The sequence below is a fragment of the Panthera leo genome, chromosome A2, assembly GCF_018350215.1.
Source record: "Panthera leo isolate Ple1 chromosome A2, P.leo_Ple1_pat1.1, whole genome shotgun sequence".
Taxonomy (NCBI): Eukaryota; Metazoa; Chordata; class Mammalia; order Carnivora; family Felidae; genus Panthera; species Panthera leo.
This window is the reverse complement of record NC_056680.1, coordinates 118,263,013-118,282,461: the sequence shown is the minus strand read 5'-3', so window position 1 is coordinate 118,282,461 and position 19,449 is coordinate 118,263,013. Positions and strand designations below refer to the sequence as shown.

Below are 19,449 nucleotides of genomic sequence, written 5' to 3'. Positions count from 1 at the left end.
CCCAAGGTGTTGCCTATTAAGAGTCCTTCCATCTCATTACCAAATCTAAGCATGTCAGCAAATGAGCACAAGACTCTAACACTGCTTCTCATGGGTTTGCAGGAGGGCAAAGCACACAGATCAGAAAGAACATTCTCCTAATTAAACTGAAGCAGATGACTATGGAAGAGAAGGGCTTGTCACATGTAACATCTGTGCCAAGAATGATCAGATTAAATATGCAAAATGTGAAGTAAAGGTGTGAAAAAGCAGTAAGATTATACTCTAGACCTTAAATAGGCTACAAAAGTTCTGACAGTTTTCCTAATTATTCCCAGTAATGGACATAGAAGGCCAAAAGGCAGGCGGGAGAAATACATTTTTCTCCATTATGGGTGTTGAGCACTAGGGCTAAAATCATGCCTGTCTGAACACTGATCAGTTTCTGCAAAGGTTAATAGCAATTAAATGCAGCAAACTAGATTAAATGAGAAACAGGTCATGATACTGCTGTACTTGCAAAGAGCACAATAAAGCATTTCTTTTAAATTCATCTTAATGCACAGGAAATCCAAAAAGAGCTGCTATGAGGAAAAGAATTTATTATTAAATAGTCAAGAAATCTCTTCAATGAAGTAAAAGTAAAAATGACATGCTACACAAACTAATTCAATAATCAGTATTGGGTTGCTAAAAAAATTAAATACTGATGATGTCTAAAAGAATTATTTCTCAGAAGGAGAAAATTGTGATATAATTATATATATATATATATATATATATATATATATATATATATATATATATTAAATGTATACTTAAAATATTTTAAATATTTTAATATATATAAAATACTTTATATATATATATATATATATTAAATGTATACTTAAAATATTTTAAATATTTTAATATATATAAAATACTTTAAATATTTTATATATATAAAGATTGCTCTTTTTCTAGCTATATATAGTCCATCTTAAAATTTAAAATGGGGCATAAATGTTAAAATTAAAGGACACATACTGAAGCATAATATTGTCATTAACACTGCTTCTTCCAACCTAGTACATCGACATTCAAAAGAATAAATTACTTAATAAGTGATAGTTAAGATTAACCTATCTGTGATTATAGCTAATAATAATGTATCATACATCTGAAAGCCGCCAAGAGCACATCTTAAAGGTTTTCATCACAAAAGGGAAAACAATTTGTAACTATGTGTGATAATGAAAGTTAACTAGACTTGTTGTAGTGATCATTTAGCAATATATATAAATATGGAATCATGTTGTATACTTGAACTAATGTTATATGTTAATTATATCTCAAAAACATTTTTTAAAGATTAAACTGATAGCTATGATATTCTGAGGCCATTCTCTGAACTTAATCTTTTACTTTAGTATAAATCCTAAAGTGTAAGTCTGACGCATATTGACGGTTGATTTTTCAAATTTAAATAAAAGCAGATTTTTCCAAAAATTAAGTAAGCAATCACATGCATACACAAGCACACACACTCCCTTCTTCCACAAACCTCTCTACAGGAAACAAAAAATAAAAGGGACAGGCTCAGAAAATGGAAATTCAATTTACTTTACTATCCTCAGGGTCTTCTAAACCATCCGGCCGACTAAGGTTTCGAGCAGGCTGGCTGCAGACAACATTATCTTCCACTCCCCAAGAAGGTACTCTTACAGGTGGCCTCTGGATTTCATCGGGGTAAAAAGCACCATCTGCTCCATCTGAAATAAAATTTTGGAAGAGTAGAATGAAACTTGGTACTAAAATGAGAATCTTTGTGTATAGCTATGATGAACAGGATATAAGAACCATTTTAGGGCATCACAAAAATGATGTCTTTTAACCCAAGTGATTTTTTAAAATAAGAACTACATGTAATAAGCAAAAAGACTACTCATTCACGCTGCAGCACTCCTAGATGAACCCTAGTTAAACATTAAAACTACTGGTTATAAGATAATGTTTCTGGGGTGCCTGGGTGGCTCAGATCATGATCTTGCGGTTCCTGAGTTCGAGCCCCACGTTGGACTCTGTGCTGACAGCTCAGAGCCTAGAGCCTGCTTCATACTCTGTGTCTCCTTCTCTGTCCCTCCCCTGCTGGTGCTCTGTCTCAAAAATAAACTTTAAAAGAATCTCGGTCTAGAGATAGCTTTAAAATGAATAAATAAACAGATAGATAAATGAATAAATAAGATTTCTATTACAGCTAACTGTACTAATAGTTCTCTAATCTCAGGAAGATACAAACCAAAAAACTTCATATTCAGTTAACCCAAAGCCAAAAATATTTCAATAACCTCTGGTTTCCTGTGTTGCATAAGGATTACCATATTGCAGAACTGGCTGTACATTTGGCACTGCAGCAACATGACCATTTTGCTCTGAGCATGTACTGAGACGCTGTGAGATCTTCCGAGGACTCTGAGAATTCGGACCTTCTGTTTTCCTTTCTGCTTGATTTTCTAGACTCATTTTAAGTTCCTAAAATTAACAAAACCAAAGGTGAATAAGCAATGAAATATTTTAGGGGCAGCATTAAACATTTGGTCAAAATAAAATAAAATTATTTCCCCATCATGTTCAAAGAATACAGGTGGCTCTCAACTACGCATAATTGTCCCTTCCAACATCAGAAGGCAGAATAAAAAAGCCGAATGCATTTTCAAATTTGTGCCACGATGATACTCTTTTTATTGAGCTAAGAGGAAACTGGGCAGCTCTTACAAGTTAGCTGTCAATAAAAGTCAGAAAACAAAAACAAACCAGGCTGCTTCTCTAGTAAACTCTATCAAACATTTAAGAAACTTATTTTTAAAAAATACCAAACCCATATAAATTCTTTCAAAAAACACTTCTGAACTTACTTTATAAGGCCAGCACTATTCTAATACCAAAGCCAAACAATGACATTAAGGAAAACTGCAGACCCCATCCCTCATAAATACTGATGCAAAAATCTTCATTAAAATATCAAACATGGGGTGCCTGGGTGGCTCAGTTGATTAAACATCTGACTCTTGATTTCAGCTTAGGTCATTATCTCATAGTCATGAGATCGAGCCCCACGTCAGGCTCGAGATTAAGATTCTCTTTCTCGGGGTGCCTGGGTGGCTCAGTCGGTTAAGCGTCCGACTTTAGCCAGGTCACGATCTCACGGTCCGTGGGTTCGAGCCCCGCGTCGGGCTCTGGGCTGATGGCTCAGAGCCTGGAGCCTGCTTCCGATTCTGTGTCTCCCTCTCTCTCTGCCCCTCCCCCGTTCATGTTCTGTCTCTCTCTGTCTCAAAAATAAATAAATGTTAAAAAAAAAAAAAAAAAAAGATTCTCTTTCTCTCCCCCTCTGTCCCTCCCCTGCTCATGTGTGTGCACAACTTTCTCAAAACAAACAAACAAAAAAATCAAATATGGTATTTAAAAATAACAGGACCAAGTGGGTTTTATCACAAGAAAACAAAGTTCGCTTAACATCCAAAAATCAATGTAAATCACTATGTTCACAGACTAATGGAAAAAAAAAAAACCCCGTATGATCATTTCAATAGATGTAAAAAAACCATTTTACAAAACTCAACAGTCTCACATATATATATTTTAAATCTCAGCAAACCAGAAATAAAGAGGAACTTCCTTAATATGAAAAAAGACATTTCAAATAGCCAGACTGAACAACAAAGTGCCTACAGTGAACCTTAATGGTGAAAAACTAAATAATTCCACCTGCTCTTACCACTTCTACTCCACATCATACTAGAGATACTAAACAGTGGATTCAGGCAAGATTAAGATTAAAGCAGACTGGAATGGAAGAAGTAAAATCATCTTTATTCATAGGAGATATGATTACATATGTAGAAAATCCTAAGGAATCTACTAAAACTAGGAGAATGAGTGGATTTAGCAAGATTGCAGTATACAAGGTCAATACATAAAATCAACTGTATTTCTATATATAAGCAACACACAGTTGAAAAATGAAGTTTTTAAAGATACCATTTATAGTAGCATCAATAGATAATATCAAAATATTCCAATATAAATTAATAAAAAAATGTGCAAGGCCTATACACTAAAAACCACAAACTTACTGAGAGATACTAAAGAAAGCCTCAACAGAAAGAAATATACCACATTCATGGACTGGAAAACAGCATTTTTATGCTATTAACTCCTCCCAAATTGATCTATACATTCAATACAATCCCAACAAAATCCCAGCAGGCTTTTGTATAAATTGACAAGCTGATTCGAAAATAAAGACTGAAATACAAAGGTGCTAAAATAGCCCATTTAAAAAAAAACAAAAAACAAAGACTTGTGCCTGATTTCAAGATTTATGATATAAGAAGCTATAAAATCAGGAGACACAATGTTGGCATATGACTAAACATACAGATTAGGGGCTGGCAAATTTTTCCCATAAAGGGCCTGATAGACATTTTCAGCTTTGTAAGAAACAGTCTGTCACAACTACTCAAATATGCCTTTACCGTTGCAGCTAGAGGTAATACCTAAGTGAATGGGCATGGCCATATGCTAATAAAACTTTATTTATAAAATAGGCCATGGGCCATATTTGGCTTGTTAGTCTGCTGACCCCTGATATAAATCAATAAAGGACAGAGCCCCCCAAATACCCATATTCATAGTCCGTTCAATTTCAACAAAGATGCAGAAGTAATTCAATGAAGGACAGGGATGGGCTTTTTTAAGCATAAGCTTAAAAGAACTGGAATGGACAAATTCTGATTATATACCATACCATACAAAACAATTAACTTTAAATAGATCATAAATCTAAACATAAGAGCTAATGCTATAAATCTAGTAGAAGAAAATAAAAGAAAATTCTTTGTAACCTTGAATGAGGCAAAAATGTGTTAGGACACAAATAGCATGAATCATTAAGAAAAATACTGCTAAATTAAACTATTTTCAAAATTAGAAGATTTAGCTCTTCAAAGATATATATTTTTCTTAAATGCTTAGTTGGGGGGGGGGTAGGGAGGGCAGATGGGGGCAGGGCAAGGTACCCAAGATCTGAAGTGGGCTCTGCTAACAGCAGAGATCCTGATGCAAGGCTCCAACTCACAGACCATGAGATCATGACTTGAGCCAAAGTCTGACACCTAACTGACTGAGCCACTGAGAAGCCCCTCAAGTATAGTATTTTTAAAAGTGAAAAAGAAAGCTACATATTGGGAGAAAATATTTCCAAAATATATGACAAAGGAATTGTACGTACAATACATAAAGAACTCTTAAAACTAAATACAACCAATAAAGATAACTCAATAGAAAAAATAGATAAAAGATATGAACACTTTACAAAAGAATCAAGAGACGCCTGGGTGACTCAGTTGGTTAAGCGTCTGGCTCTGGCCCAGGCCATGATCTCATGGTTTGAGAGTTCAAGTCCTGCATTGGGCTCTTTGCTATCAGCACAGAGCCCACGTTGATCCTCTGTCCCCCACCCCCAACCCTCTTCTCTCTGCCCCTTCCCCGCTCATGCTCTTGCTCAAAAAAAAAAAAAAAAAGTATATATGAATAGCCTATAAGCACATGAAAAGATACCCATCACCACTAATCATCAGGGAAATTAAAACTTAAACCATAATGAGTTAATACTACATACCCACCAGAAAAGACTACAATTAAAATCTGATAATACCAAGTACTAAGAGCCTACAGAGCAACTGAAATGCTCACACACTGCCAGTGGGAATGCAAAATGGTACAGCCACTCTGAAAAACAATTTGGCTGTTTCTTAAAAAAAATTTTTTTAATGTTTGTTTATTCTGGGGAGACAGGGAGACAGACAGAGGGCAAGAGGGGAGGGACAGAGGGCAAGAGGGGAGGGGTGGAGAGAGAGGGAGACACAGAATCCGAAGCAGGCTCCAGGCTCAGAGCTATCAGCACAGAGCCTGACACGGGCCTGAGCTCATGAAGCACGGGATCATGACTTGGGCCGAAGTCAGACATTCAACTGACTGAGCCACCCAGGCGCCCCACAGTTTGGCTGTTTCTTAAAAACAAATCCATCATACAAGAGAGCAATTCATTTGTAGGCATCTACCCAAGAAAAATGAAAACACATGCCCACAGAGAGATGAGAATGTTCACAGCACCATTATTCACGGCAAAACATTAGAAATAATCCATATGTCCATCAGCTGGTAAAAGGATTAATGTCTAACTAGTGAATGGATAAATTCTGCATGATTGCATTTACATGAAATGCTAGAAAAGGTAAAACTATACAGTAGCAGAAGACAGATCAGTGACAGTCTGGGACTGGGGATAACTGAAGGAGCTGACTAAAAATGAGCATGAAGGAAGTCTGTACAATGGAAACATTCTATAGTTTGAATACAGTGGTAATTACAAGACTATATATATTTACCAAAATTCATCAAGTTACACTTAAAATAGGTGGGTTTCATTAAACTGTACATCAATAGAGTCATTTAAAAAATCAACCAGAAATTTTAACATAGAATATAAGAGTGGAAAAGTTTATCTGTAAAGCAAAACCAGCTCAGCTGGTTTTGCTAAATGTCACCTATGAGAAAACAGATAAGACTCTTAAAACAAAGTAAGTCACTACCATAGAAAGAAAAACTGGTAAACATGAAAAATTCAAGTCAATTTAGGAGATACAGCAGAGAAGAGATGAGAAGAGATACAGCAATTACAAGTTGTCCTAAGCCTGTGAAAAGAGCATAGGGGTGCCTGGGTGGCTCAGTCGACTGAGCATCCGACTTCGGCTCAGGTCATGATCTCGCAGTTCATGAGTTCGAGCCCCGTGTCAGGCTCGGTGCTGATAGCTCAGAGCCTGCAGCCTGCTTTGGATTCTGTGTCTACTCCTCTCTGCTCTTCCCATGCTCAGCTCATGCTCTGTCTCTCAATAATAAATAAATGTTAAAAACAAATTTTTTTTAAAGTATAGAAGATACATGAAATAATAAGCATATTGCAGGATTGGTTAAGTGAACGATGTGGCTAGAGCACAGGTTGCATGTTAAGAGCAAGAAATATGTAGCTAAAAAGTCAAGTGAAGGCCAGATGTGCCAAATCTTTGTCATACAGTTTATTACAATGGGTCTAACTGTTCTTGAAACAGTAATAACATGGTAAAATGGTCCTTACTAAGGTTATTCTAGCAAAGCTATTCTAGGCATACTTGAAATTAGAAATAAATAAGCAGAAATTAGAAACAAATAATATGGCAGACTGGAGTCAGACTTCTCCAGCACTAATAACCCTGAAGAATCTATCTTTTCCAGCCCTAGGAGGACTACTGAGAAATGAGTGTTTAGAACACAGCAGGACCTCAACAGAGGTTCCCTCATCTCCTGCCATGAATCAAAAAAACCCCAGACGCGCTGCCACCGTAATTCAGTATTGTGAAAGTGCAATGTGAGTAGATAAAAAGTGAGAGTAAATTAAAAAAAAAATTTTTTTTTAAAATTTTTGAGAGAGAGCGAGAACGCACCTATGCATGCGTGTGAAGGCGAGCACACCAAGCTGTGAAGAGCAGAGAGCTGGGGTGGGGGGAGAGGGAGAGAGGGGGGTGGAGGGGGGAGACGTGGGGGAGAAGGAGGGAGGGATTGAGATTCAAGGCTGTGAGCTGTCAGTGCAGAACCTGACGCGGGGCTCTAACTCACAAACAATGAAAGCACGACCATGGCTGAAATAGAGAGTCAGATGCTTAACCGACTGAGCCGCCCAGGCACCCCCAAAAAATATTTCCAAAAGGATTCAAGAAATGAGGAAAAGGACAGGAAAGAGTAAAAGGTTTAGACAGGGTCAACTGCTACAAAAGTTTAAGCAAATTATATGGAGTCAAGGGTTTCAACAAGAGATTTATGCATTCATTGGTATAGTCAAGCAACTTCAGAGATTCCAACACAATAAAGAGTTCACTCTTAAGTTAATACCCCTCTCCTCTACCATCAGAGATGTAATAAATCCCCTGCAAATAGGATGCAGGGTAAGAAAAGGTCCAGTAACAAGCAGCTTTGATTCCTCATGAGGGAAACTGGAGGTGGGGTGAAGAGAACACAGTGACATGAACAAGACAGTTATGGGTAGGCTGTTTGGTAAATTGGAAGACTGAACTCTTGACTTAGAGAAGATTCTTAAATTTGCATTTACAACACCCCCCAAAGGGTCCACGTTTAGAATTCAGGAGATAAATCAATTTAGATGGGGAAAATAAATGTGTTATCTTTTCACTAACTTCTAACTGAAATTTAGCATTTTCTTCGATTATGAAGGCCAAAAACCACAGAAGCGAACGGTTCCAATACCTTTGTCACCTACAGAATCAAAGATATATTCACTTCATATTACAGTCACTGCAGCCATCTCAAAACAGCCTTTATATTTCACTACTTTGAAATTAGTAATTACTAGACATGCTAAATCTTAACATTTTGAAATAAGCACATATACTACCTGTCACATAGATCATAAACTGAAAATTTTGATAACTTTCTTAGAATTTGATTCCTTTGTGATTCTGTATATTTTGCTTTAATCACTTAAAACTATTTCTGAAAACAGACTTCACCAGACTATATCAAAAGGCCCTTAGAACAAAAATGGTCAAGGGGCACCTGGGTGGCTCAGTTGGTTAAGTGTCTTTCGGTTTCAGCTCAGGTCACGCTGTCACGGTTCGGGAGTTTGAGACCCATGTCGGGCTCTGTGTTGACAGTGCAGAGCCCGTTTGGAATTCTCTCTCTCTCCCTCTCCCTCAAAAATAAAGAAGTACAAAAAAAAAAAAAAAAAGAAAAATGGCCAAAAACTCAGAACTCCTCCAAGACCTCCTCTACCTTCAAAGACATGCATGACAGGATACAGCTATGTCACCTGGGCAAAACTGTTAATGACTGACTTAGAATCCTCCTAAAATAAAAGCCTCCACAATGTAACGAATAGATTTTGTTAGGAATCCTCTTTTATAGTTCTAAGGCACAAAAGTGTGGTTAGCTGGTTTGCCTCTGCTAGAATGCCTACATCTTTTTTTCTTCTTCAAGGCCCCAAAATGGCTCACAGTAGCCTTGGTTTTACAAATTACCCAACGAATTAAGGAGGTCTCTGGTACTCCCAACTGTTAAACAGGAGGAGTAATATATTTCCCTTATATGCCACATGTTGACCCAATCAAAGAGGAGGAAAGACATTAAATGTTCGGAATTACAACTCTGAACAAGCTGTTCAAGGTATTATATAATTCTCATAACCTCCTTTTATCACTCCTAGATAGCCGCTAAGTTTTAGCTAAAAAGGGAAACATGGTAGTCTACGACTTTCCTAGGACCAGTTGTGTGGGGTCATGATTATTTAATCGTGCTATTATTATAACATTTCATTACAGCTATCTCCCGTTAATTTTAAGTATATATGCTACTCTTCCACTGTCATGTAGGAAGCAAACCGTCTGGAAACACAAAATGATTCAGAAAAAATAAATAGTCAGGTATCTGATGTTAACAACTATTCTGAAATGGTTTTTAATTTAAAAAATTTTTATTTGTATTTCCCACAATCTTTCTTTTAAATCATTATTTGCCATTTTGCTTTTGCTTATTATTTTCTTTACTCTCCCCCTTTATGTTTCTACTAAGGCGTTTATGCAGAATATTTGAAATAGTATGAAAATATGAAAATGATAATTCTATTAAATAGTTTTTGAATGACATGAAAATAAGATATTTTAAGCTATTAAGTTCCTAAATGAAGTTAAACTGGTAGGGATTTATTTATTTATTTATGTGTTTATTTATTTATAGTAGACTCCACACCCAATGTGGGGCTTGAACTCACGACCCTGAGATCAAGAGTCACATGCTCTAGCAATTGAGCCAGTCAGGCATCCCTAAATTGGTAGGGTTTTTAATCTTAAGAGAGCTATTACTTCATACTGTTAGTTCTTTTATTCACACACATGTTCAATAAATATTTAGGGAGTATTATGTGGTAGGCACTAGGGATTCTGGAATAACCAAAACAGACAAAAATTCCCGCTCATATGGAGTTTATACTCTAGGGCAAAGAAGAACTACAATACACAAAATATGTAAAATAAATAGTTAGATGGTGGTAAGTACTTTTCATTTATCCACTCAACAATCACTTGGTTCATTCTAGTGGATCTAGGTTTTAGTGATACACAAAAGGGACTTAGTCCTAACCTTGTACCCTACTAGGGTAGGGGTTCTGATGGTTCTGAGATAACACTGGGGAGATAAACATTAAATAAGCTGTTAAAATAGGAAACAGAAATTCTTATAAATACAGACTTTTTAAGTAACATAAAACTACAGTGTAACCAGCAAGAAAATCAGGAGTAACTCAGGGAGACCAGAAGCAGAAAACAAACTGTCCTTTTTTTTTTTTTTTTTTTTTAACGTTTTTATTTATTTTTGAGACAGGGAGAGACAGAGCATGAACAGGGAAGGGTCAGAGGGAGGGAGACACAGAATCTGAAACCGGCTCCAGGCTCTGAGCTGTCAGCCCAGAGCCCGACGCGGGGCTCGAACTCACGGACCGCGAGATCATGACCTGAGCCGAAGCCAGCCGCTTAACCGACTGAGCCACCCAGGCGCCCCCAAACTGTCCTACTTCTATTGCACCCTGACAGGGCAGGGTACTTACTGACAATAAAATTGCTGATTCCAGTACATTTCTTTCACCAAATGTTTTTATAAGCAAAAGCTATAAATTATGTTTGCCCCATTAATTTATTAATTCAACTAATACTTAACTTCAAGTATCAGGCACTGTACTAGGAGCTACAAATGGTGAATAAAATGGACATTTCCTATCTTCATGTATCTTACAATTAAGCAGAGGCAGAAATAAACATTAATTACAAATTATGTTAAATGCTACGAAATAAAAGTAACAGGTCCCAGGTGTGAATTCAATAAAGGTATGTACTTCAGAGTGGGAGGTCAAAGAAGGCCTCACTCAGGAAGAGTCAGTTAATCTGGGACTTGAAGGATGAATCAAGAAAAGAATATTTAAATATTTAGAGGGAAGTAATACGAATTCTGGAATATAGTTGAAAAAAAATCACTGGGGAAGAAGGAAGGTAATTATGGTTGCATAGATAAGACAGCCATAAAATAACAATTACTGATGTTGGGTGAGGAGTACAACAGTTCATTCTATTATTCTCTCTATTCTCATATATTTAAACTTTTTTTTTTTTTTTGTATTTATTTTTGAGAGAGTGAGAAAGTGCAAGTGGGGGAGGGAGGGAGAGAGAATGAATGAGAATCCCAAGCAGGCTCCATACTGTCAGTGTGGAGCTCAATGCAGGGCTCGAACCCATGAACCATGAGATCATGACCTGAGCCGAAACTGGATGCTTAATCGACTGAGCCACCCAGGCACCCCTAAACTCTTTTTTTAAAAAGTTTACTTATTTATCCTAAGAGAGAAAGTGTGAGTGGGGGAGGAACAGAGAGAGAGAGGAAAGAGCCAGGACGCCAAGCAGGCTCCACACTCTCAGCACGAAGCCCAATGCAGGGCTTGAACTCGCAAACCAAACCATGAGACCATGACTGGAGCTGAAGCTGGATGCTTAACTGACTGAGCCACCCAAGGGCCCCTCTTAGGTTTAAACTTAAAAAAAAAAAAAAAGTCTAACAAAATAATAAGGAATTGTAGGCAAGAATATTCCTGATAAAGGACATGAATGCGGGCCCTGAGAAAACAAGGCAATTGGTGAATTGTACAGACTGAGTGACTAGAACAGTTCTCAAAGTGTGGTGCCCAGAGCAGCAGCACCAGGAACTTAGAAACACAAATCTCAAGCCCCACTACAAACCTAGTGAATTAGAAACTTTGGGAATGGAACCCAGGAATCTAGGGTCTAACAGGCACTACGGGGGATTCTGATGCAAGCTCAAGTTTGAGAACTACTGAGAGAGACTCTGCAATGGAGGATAGTGAAACAGGACACTGTGGCTTAAGATGGGAACAGAGAGAGAAATGGAGGCCAGTCATACAAAATATCACATGTTAAGGTTTAATCTTAAGTGCACAACAGGCCCATTAAGGAGCTTTAAGCAAGGAAGTGATCAGCTTTACATTTTTAAAGGTTACCCTGTGTTTTGAGTAACCTTTCACCTGAGTCAAGAGTACAGGAGAGGAGTGACCGCATGGAAGATGGCAGCAGAGGAAGTGTGTCTGCCCTTGGACTAATAACCACCAAGGAACTGAATCCTGACATCACCTGAGTGGGCTTGGAAACAAATCTACGTCCATGAGATGACTGAGCCCTCTGACAACCTAACTGCAGGCTTGTGAGAGGTCTAAAGCCAGAAGACGCAGTTAAGTCACACCCGAACTCCTCACTCACAGAAGCTGTGAAATAACAAATGCTTTGAGCCATTAAGTTTGGGGAAAATTTGTTAGTGCAGTATATTACAGTTACAATGCTATTTTATGTGATTTCAGCCATTTATATCATAATAAAACATACAAGCAGTTATAATCATTCAGGACTATATCCTATATAAAACTTCAAACACATTTTATTTATTTATTTATTTTAATTTTTTTTTAACGTTTATTCATTTTTGAGAGACAGAGAGAGACGGCATGAGCGGGGAAGGGGCAGAGAGAGGGAGATACAGAATCTGAAACAGGCTCCAGGCTCTGAGCTCTCAGCACAGAGCCCGATGCGGGGTTCGAACTTACAGACTGTTGAGATCACGACCTGAGCTGAAGTCGGATGCTTAACCGACTGAGCCACCCAGGTGCCCCTCAAACACATTTTAATGTAGAAATATTAATTGTCAGGTAGGTAATATAACCATTTTATAAATTCTAAACAATTTTATGTATGTATCATATACAAATATTTCATATAAAAATGTCTTTTTATACTTGTAAAATATATAAAGTATCTTGACTGCTTCTCTCTAGCATTAGCGAATATCTCTAAGCACAATACACACTTAGAGCTGGGTTTCTTATTCACAATACTGAAAGTAAATCCGTATCTCAAAGTTGTCTGAAGCATTTGTAATATATATACATCTCTTCCCAACTTCTTGTCAGCTCTGATTACAGCATCACTCATTTTTTATCTTACAGAAAGAGTGAGCAGGGGGAGGAGTAGAGGGAGAGGTGGGGGAGGGAGAGAGGGGGAGGGAGAGAGGGGGAGGGAGAGAGGGGGAGGGAGAGAGAGGGGGAGGGAGGGAGAGGGAGGGAGGGGGGAAGAGAGGGAGGGAGAGGGAGGGAGGGGGGGAAGAGAGGGAGGGAGGGGGGGAAGAGAGGGAGGGAGAGGGAGGGGGGGAGAGGGGAGAGAAGGGGGAGAGAGAGGGGAGAGAGGGGAGGGGGGGGGAGAGGGGGGAGGGGGGGAGAGGGGGAAGGAGAGAGGGAAGAAGAGAGAGAGACGGAGACAGAGAGAGAGAGACGGAGACAGAGAGAGAGACGGAGACAGAGAGAGAGACGGAGACAGAGAGAGAGACGGAGACAGAGAGAGAGACGGAGACAGAGAGAGAGACGGAGACAGAGAGAGAGACGGAGACAGAGAGAGAGACGGAGACAGAGAGAGAGACGGAGACAGAGAGAGAGACGGAGACAGAGAGAGAGACGGAGACAGAGAGAGAGACGGAGACAGAGAGAGAGACGGAGACAGAGAGAGAGACGGAGACAGAGAGAGAGACGGAGACAGAGAGAGAGACGGAGACAGAGAGAGAGACGGAGACAGAGAGAGAGACGGAGACAGAGAGAGAGACGGAGACAGAGAGAGAGATGGAGAGGAAGGGAGGGAGGGGGGAGAAGGGAGGGGGGAGAAGGGAGGGGGGAGAAGGGAGGGGGGAGAAGGGAGGGGGGAGAAGGGAGGGGGGAGAAGGGAGGGGGGAGAAGGGAGGGGGGAGAAGGGAGGGGGGAGAAGGGAGGGAGAGAGGAGGGAGGAGGGAGAGGGGAGAAGGAAGGAAGGGAGGGAGGGGGGAGAAAGGGGAAGGGAGAAAGGGAGAGGGGGGTGGAGGGAGAGGGGAGAGAGAACGAACCCCAGGCAGACTCCACATTCAGTAAGGAGCTGGACCCGGGGCTCAATTCCACAACCCTAGGATCATGACCAGAGCAGAAATCAAGAGTCAGACACTCAACTGACTGAGCCACCCAGGTGCCCCATGATTAGAGCATCATTGTTTTAACTTTGCAATACACTTGACCAAAACTCATACCAGAAATTAAAAAAAAATCATTTTCTCACTCTTCATTTGTGCTATTGTTTTAATTATCTTTAATTGTTTACTTGCAGCAATCTTTTTTATTTTTTTTTTTAGAGAAAGCGAGCACTAGCACATGGAAATGGGGGAGGGGCAGAGAGTGGAAGGGAGAGAATCCCAAGTAGGCTCCATGCTCCCTCCCACAAACAGTGAGATCATGACCTGAGCCCAAATCAGGAGCCAATGTTAAGTCACCCAGGTGTCCCTTTGCAGGAATCTTTATAACCCACTTTTCATTTTGTGTTCCCACACACTAAAAGCAAAGAGGAAGGGGAGAGAGGAGGAAGAAGAAAAAACTATTTCAACATAATACTCTAAAGTGTTAAGAGGCAGGAAAAACAACTTCAATCTCAAATTCTTTTTTTTTTTTTCCCTAGGTTTATTTATTTTGCGGGAGGAGAGAGAGAGCGCTCGCGAGCAGGGTAAGGGCAGAGAGAGGCCCAAGCAGGCTCCACAGGGTCAGCGCAGAGCCCAATGTGGGGCTTGAACTCACAAAACTGTTGAGATCATGACCTGAGTCAAAAAAGAGTTGGACGTTTAACTAACTGAGCCACCAGATGCCCCTCAAATTCTATTCTTACTTAATAGGTTTCTGTCTCATAGTAATATTTGTGGATTATTGGGTTTGGCAAATGCATACAAGTGTTGGTATTGTTGGACACCAGAATTCTCACGGTAGACGGGACATAGAAATAGGAAATGAGGAAGGCAAGGAGAAGAACTGTGTGGAGTTGGACCACAATTCATGATATCTAAAATAACATTTCTTAGTTCTGTCCACTGAAAAGATCTAGAGGCAATGAGCACCAGGAATCATGGACACACCGAGGGCCCATATTTTGGTTTCTAAATACCATCTCTAATAATAAGCCAAAAACTCTGTTCTTATTACAAAAAAAAAAAAAAAAAAAGGACAATTCCAGGGGTGCCTGGGTGGGTCAGCAGTTAAGTGTCCAACTCTTGATTTCAGCTCAGGTGATCATCTCACAGTTTCGTGGGTTTGAGCCCCATGTCGGGCTCTGCACTGGCAGCATGGAGCCTGCTTGGGATTCTCTCTCTCCCTCTTACTGCCCCTCCCCACTCATGCTATCTCTGTCTCTCTCAAAACAAATTAAATAAACTTTAAAAAAGAACAAACACAACAACGGACAAACCAAAGATGAGTTAAGAAGGGTACACGATGAGATCCTTTTGTAGTTCAAAAGCGTGATGACTGGGTGTTTGTTCCCATTGTTGTATGACATGTGCCTCCCTCAAACCTTGTTACAACCTCCGCAAGGCAGGAGGAAGAAGGGTACAAGATAAGCCAGAATATCTTGCAATGCTGGAAAGATATTAAGTACTCAAAAAAATCAACAACACCCTTTTGATACAGGTGAATATCAGGAAACCAGTTTCAAAGTGCTTCCATTGACCAAATCTAGAACTGTAGAAACATCCAATTAAGAACAGTAATAAATTCTAGGGGTCCCCGGGGCACCTGGGTAGCTCAGTCGGTTAAGCTTCCGACTTTGGCTCAGGTCATGATCTCGTGGTTTGTGAGTTCAAGTCCCGCGTCGGGTTCTGTGTTGACAGCTTGGAGCCTGGAGCCTGCTTCAGATTCTATTTTTCGCTCTCTCTCTCTGCCCCTCCCCTACTCACACTCTGTCTCTCTCTCTCAAAAATAAACAAACATTAAAAAAAAAAAAAAAAAATTCTAGGGGTGCCAGGGTGGCTCAGTCCATTAAGCATCCAACTCTTGATTTCAGCTCAGGTCATGATCTCAACTCACGCTGGGCTCCACACTGCGTGTGGAGCCTGCCCGAAGTTGTCTCTCCCTCTTCCTCTGCACACTCACCTCAAAATACACAAATATTTAAAACAAAACCAAAGAGCAACAAATTCCAATCCACTGACTAAAGAGTTCATACTCATGACTGTCAGGAAGATAGACAGATGGACACAAGACACCTAAATATAAATTAAAAATATACTCATACACATACACAGATACAAAAATGTACTTGGCCTTTGTCCCTGGTTCCTAGCAAAGATCTCCTAAAACTCTTAGAATTTCCTGAATAGCAACAATGTCTTCTGTCATTCATAGTAAGTCCCTTTAGACTAATATAATTTATGCTAACAAGGTGACTCCTGGGAAGCCCTCAGTTCCACCAGAAGGACCAAGCACGTGACTACAGAGAGTTAGAAATTTTACTAACAGCCCCCCTCTACATCAGGGATAGGAGGGAAGATGGAGACTGAGTTAAATCACCTGACCAATGATTTAATTAACCATGCTATTATATTCAAACCCCAGATTTAAAATTCTTAAACAATTCCAATTGGTGAACACACCAATGTGCTAAGACAGTGCCATGCCTGGAGAGGGTAGGGAAGCTCTGTGACACCCCAAAGGTTCTTCTTCTTCCTTATAGAATGCTGAGGGACAAACAGAAAATGATGGATTTGAAAAATCAGAATTCAGGGAGCCTGGGTGGCTCAGTTGGCTATGCATCCGACTCTTGATTTTAACTCAGGTCATGATCTCAGAGTTCATGGGATCAAGCCACGTGCTGGGCTCTGTGCGGACAGCACAGAACCTGCTTGGGATTCTCTCTCTCCCTCTGCCCCTCCTCCCACTTACACACACACACACACACACACACACACACACACACACACACTAAATAAATAAATAAACAAACAAACAAACTTTAAAAACAACAAAAAAAAGATAAGTCAGAATTCTGCAACTATCACACAGCAACGCCACTCAACCCTAAGATCTGAATGGCCTCCTTATCATGGGTGATTTTGTAGTATCATCATTGGTCATTTGGGAAACTTGATTGGTTCACTGAGTCATGTAGATCTTCCAAATGCTGGCCAATTTAACTAAACACTTTTTAAAAATCAGTCTTAATATTACTGCCCATCTTATCAGAAAAGTGTGTAAGCACTGGGAATTATCAAGCTCACGGTAGCAGATACAAGTTACCCAAAGTTCTAGTTTTTGCTTAAAAGCCTGAATTTTATCACTGGCAATAAATACTATCATTTGTTTTTTCCTTAAAGGTCACTTCTTTTCAAGAAAACACCTACCAAATACCTTACCTTTAAAATAACTATATATCTTGTCTACTAGTCATTTTTTTTTATATATATATTTTAGAGTGCACGAGAGCGCATAAGCAGGGGAGAGGGACGAGGAGGGGGGGAGAGGGGCAAGGAGTTGGGGGGGGGGGGGAGAGGGAGAGGGTGGGGATATCTTAAGCAGACTCCACGCTCAGCATGAAACCCGATGCAGGGCTCATTCCCACGAACCTGGGATCATGACCTAAGCCAAAATCAAGAGTCAGACAACCAACTGAGTCACCCATATTAGTCATTCTTTAATACAGAAACGATATGCTAGGAAAAAAGCAGCTAGTTCAGCTCACAACCCAAACAACTGCACAAGTACTTCACTTTAAGATAACCATCATACTTCAGGCAGAAGCACTTTGGGGGTACTTCCCATTTCATCACATAGAATATTAAAAAGACATGCACCCTGAGATCAAGCTTCGATTAAGATTACTATTTTACTGTTTCAGGGCACCTGGGTGGCTGAGTCGGTTGAGCATCTGACTTCAGCTCAGGTCATGATCTTGCAATTCATGAGTTCGAGCCCCGCATCGGGCTCTGTGCTGACAGCTCAGAGCCTGGAGCCTGCTTCGGATTCTGTGTCTCCTGCTCTCTCTACCCTTCCTCTGGTCACACTGTGTCTCTCTCTCTCTCTCAAAAACAAAGATTAAAAAAACGTTTGAAAATAAAAGATTACTATTTTACTGTTTCATCATCAGGCTTTTTGTTTTTAACCTTTACTGCAATGGTTAAGATGAACGGTTAACATGTTTTTTGCCACCTTACAAAGCTTTATTATGGCGACTTGACAGAGCCGACTCACATGGACCACAAGCCAAGACACGCCAGCTAAAACACAACTTCAAGTTTAACCCAGGATCCAGAGCAGAGGTGCCAAGTCTGCAGCTAGTGCCATTCCCGTGGGAATGGCCGCGCCACATGGCCTCCCACACGAGCCCCAGCGCCCTCACACTACAGAGGCGCCCCTGCTGGAGGCTGCAAGGCAGGGAGCCCTCAGAGACCCTCTTGGGACTCAGGGCACAGCGGCTCCTCTCTGGGGTTGCCAAGTCCCGGCAAAGGAAGGGAGGGGGACAACCGACTGACCTCCCTTAGTGCCCAAGTGTGTGTGGTTGGGGGGAGGGGGGAGGGACCAACAGGAGTCCATTTTTATTTTGGGGGCAGCAGGGCAGGATCATCATGCGACAATTACCTTTCATCATGCAACAATTACCAGGTGTGCTTCGAGGACCATCTTTCTAAAGCTCTGCCCGTGCCACAGAAGCAACCCGGCTCTTCACAGCCTGGCTTCCCTCATGACACGTAGCCCTTCCGCTGGACTGGAGAGCTGCCCAACAGCAAGAACGGCAAGCAAATTTTCTCCAGACTTTTGGGCCGCCAGTGGCTGGGAAATCTGTTTTGGCCCCAGGAGAAGCCCAGCAGCCACTGGCGTTGCCCAGATGCTGCTGCGGGGCAGAGATAACAGGCACAGGAAAGGTGGGGTGGCAGGGTCCTCCCATGTATGGTAACTACACTAACGGAGTTTGGTGTAACTGCCTTGATTCAAAAACTAACACACCAGCAGTTTTAACACCACTGCTTACATACCAGCATGTTTAAATGTAACACAGTACGGGGGGGGGGGGGGGGGGGGGGGGGGGGCGCAAATAACACTCTAGTATTATGAAAATAGTTTGTAACTTTGTAGACCTCTAAAAGGGGATAGGGGCCCCCAAAAGACCTCAAACAATACTCTGTGAAATGCTACACTGTAGCATTTTTTACATTATAAATGTACATTCTGTTTCACTGGTAAGTTACACTATAAATCATTAAATAACTTCTAAAATGTTTCCTTCACGAAAGAAAACCAGATAAAGACAATATCATGTATAACTTTTAAATTTTTTACTCTTTCTAAATTTAAACATCCTAAAATTTCTTTATTATTAAATACAATATATGTAACAAAGAGCAAGCTAAACTTAAACACTTCAGCCTTTTCCCCATAAAGTAAAATATTTTAAAAATATTATTTAACTAAAAAGATTCTGGACCTAAGCATACTAAGATCTGCTT

The 19,449-nt window shown here is 40.2% G+C and overlaps 1 protein-coding gene and 1 non-coding gene across 4 annotated transcripts in view; one reads left to right on the top strand and one right to left on the bottom strand.

The window, feature by feature from the left end:
* Positions 1-19,449, bottom strand: part of TAX1BP1 (Tax1 binding protein 1) — a 90,918-nt gene that overhangs the window by 10,258 nt on the left and 61,211 nt on the right. For 2 of the 3 annotated variants that reach the window (XM_042920852.1, XM_042920869.1), the window contains 2 exons: positions 2,310-2,493; positions 1,585-1,733 (listed from right to left, as the gene is read on the bottom strand). In XM_042920852.1, coding sequence (XP_042776786.1) covers positions 1,585-1,733; positions 2,310-2,493 — 333 coding nt within the window. The remainder of the gene's footprint in view (positions 1-1,584; positions 1,734-2,309; positions 2,494-19,449) is intronic. The other variant, XM_042920861.1, reaches the window with a different exon arrangement.
* On the top strand, positions 15,451-15,558 carry LOC122214708. The gene has a single exon (XR_006200083.1). It is a non-coding gene; the product is annotated as a small nucleolar RNA U13 (small nucleolar RNA).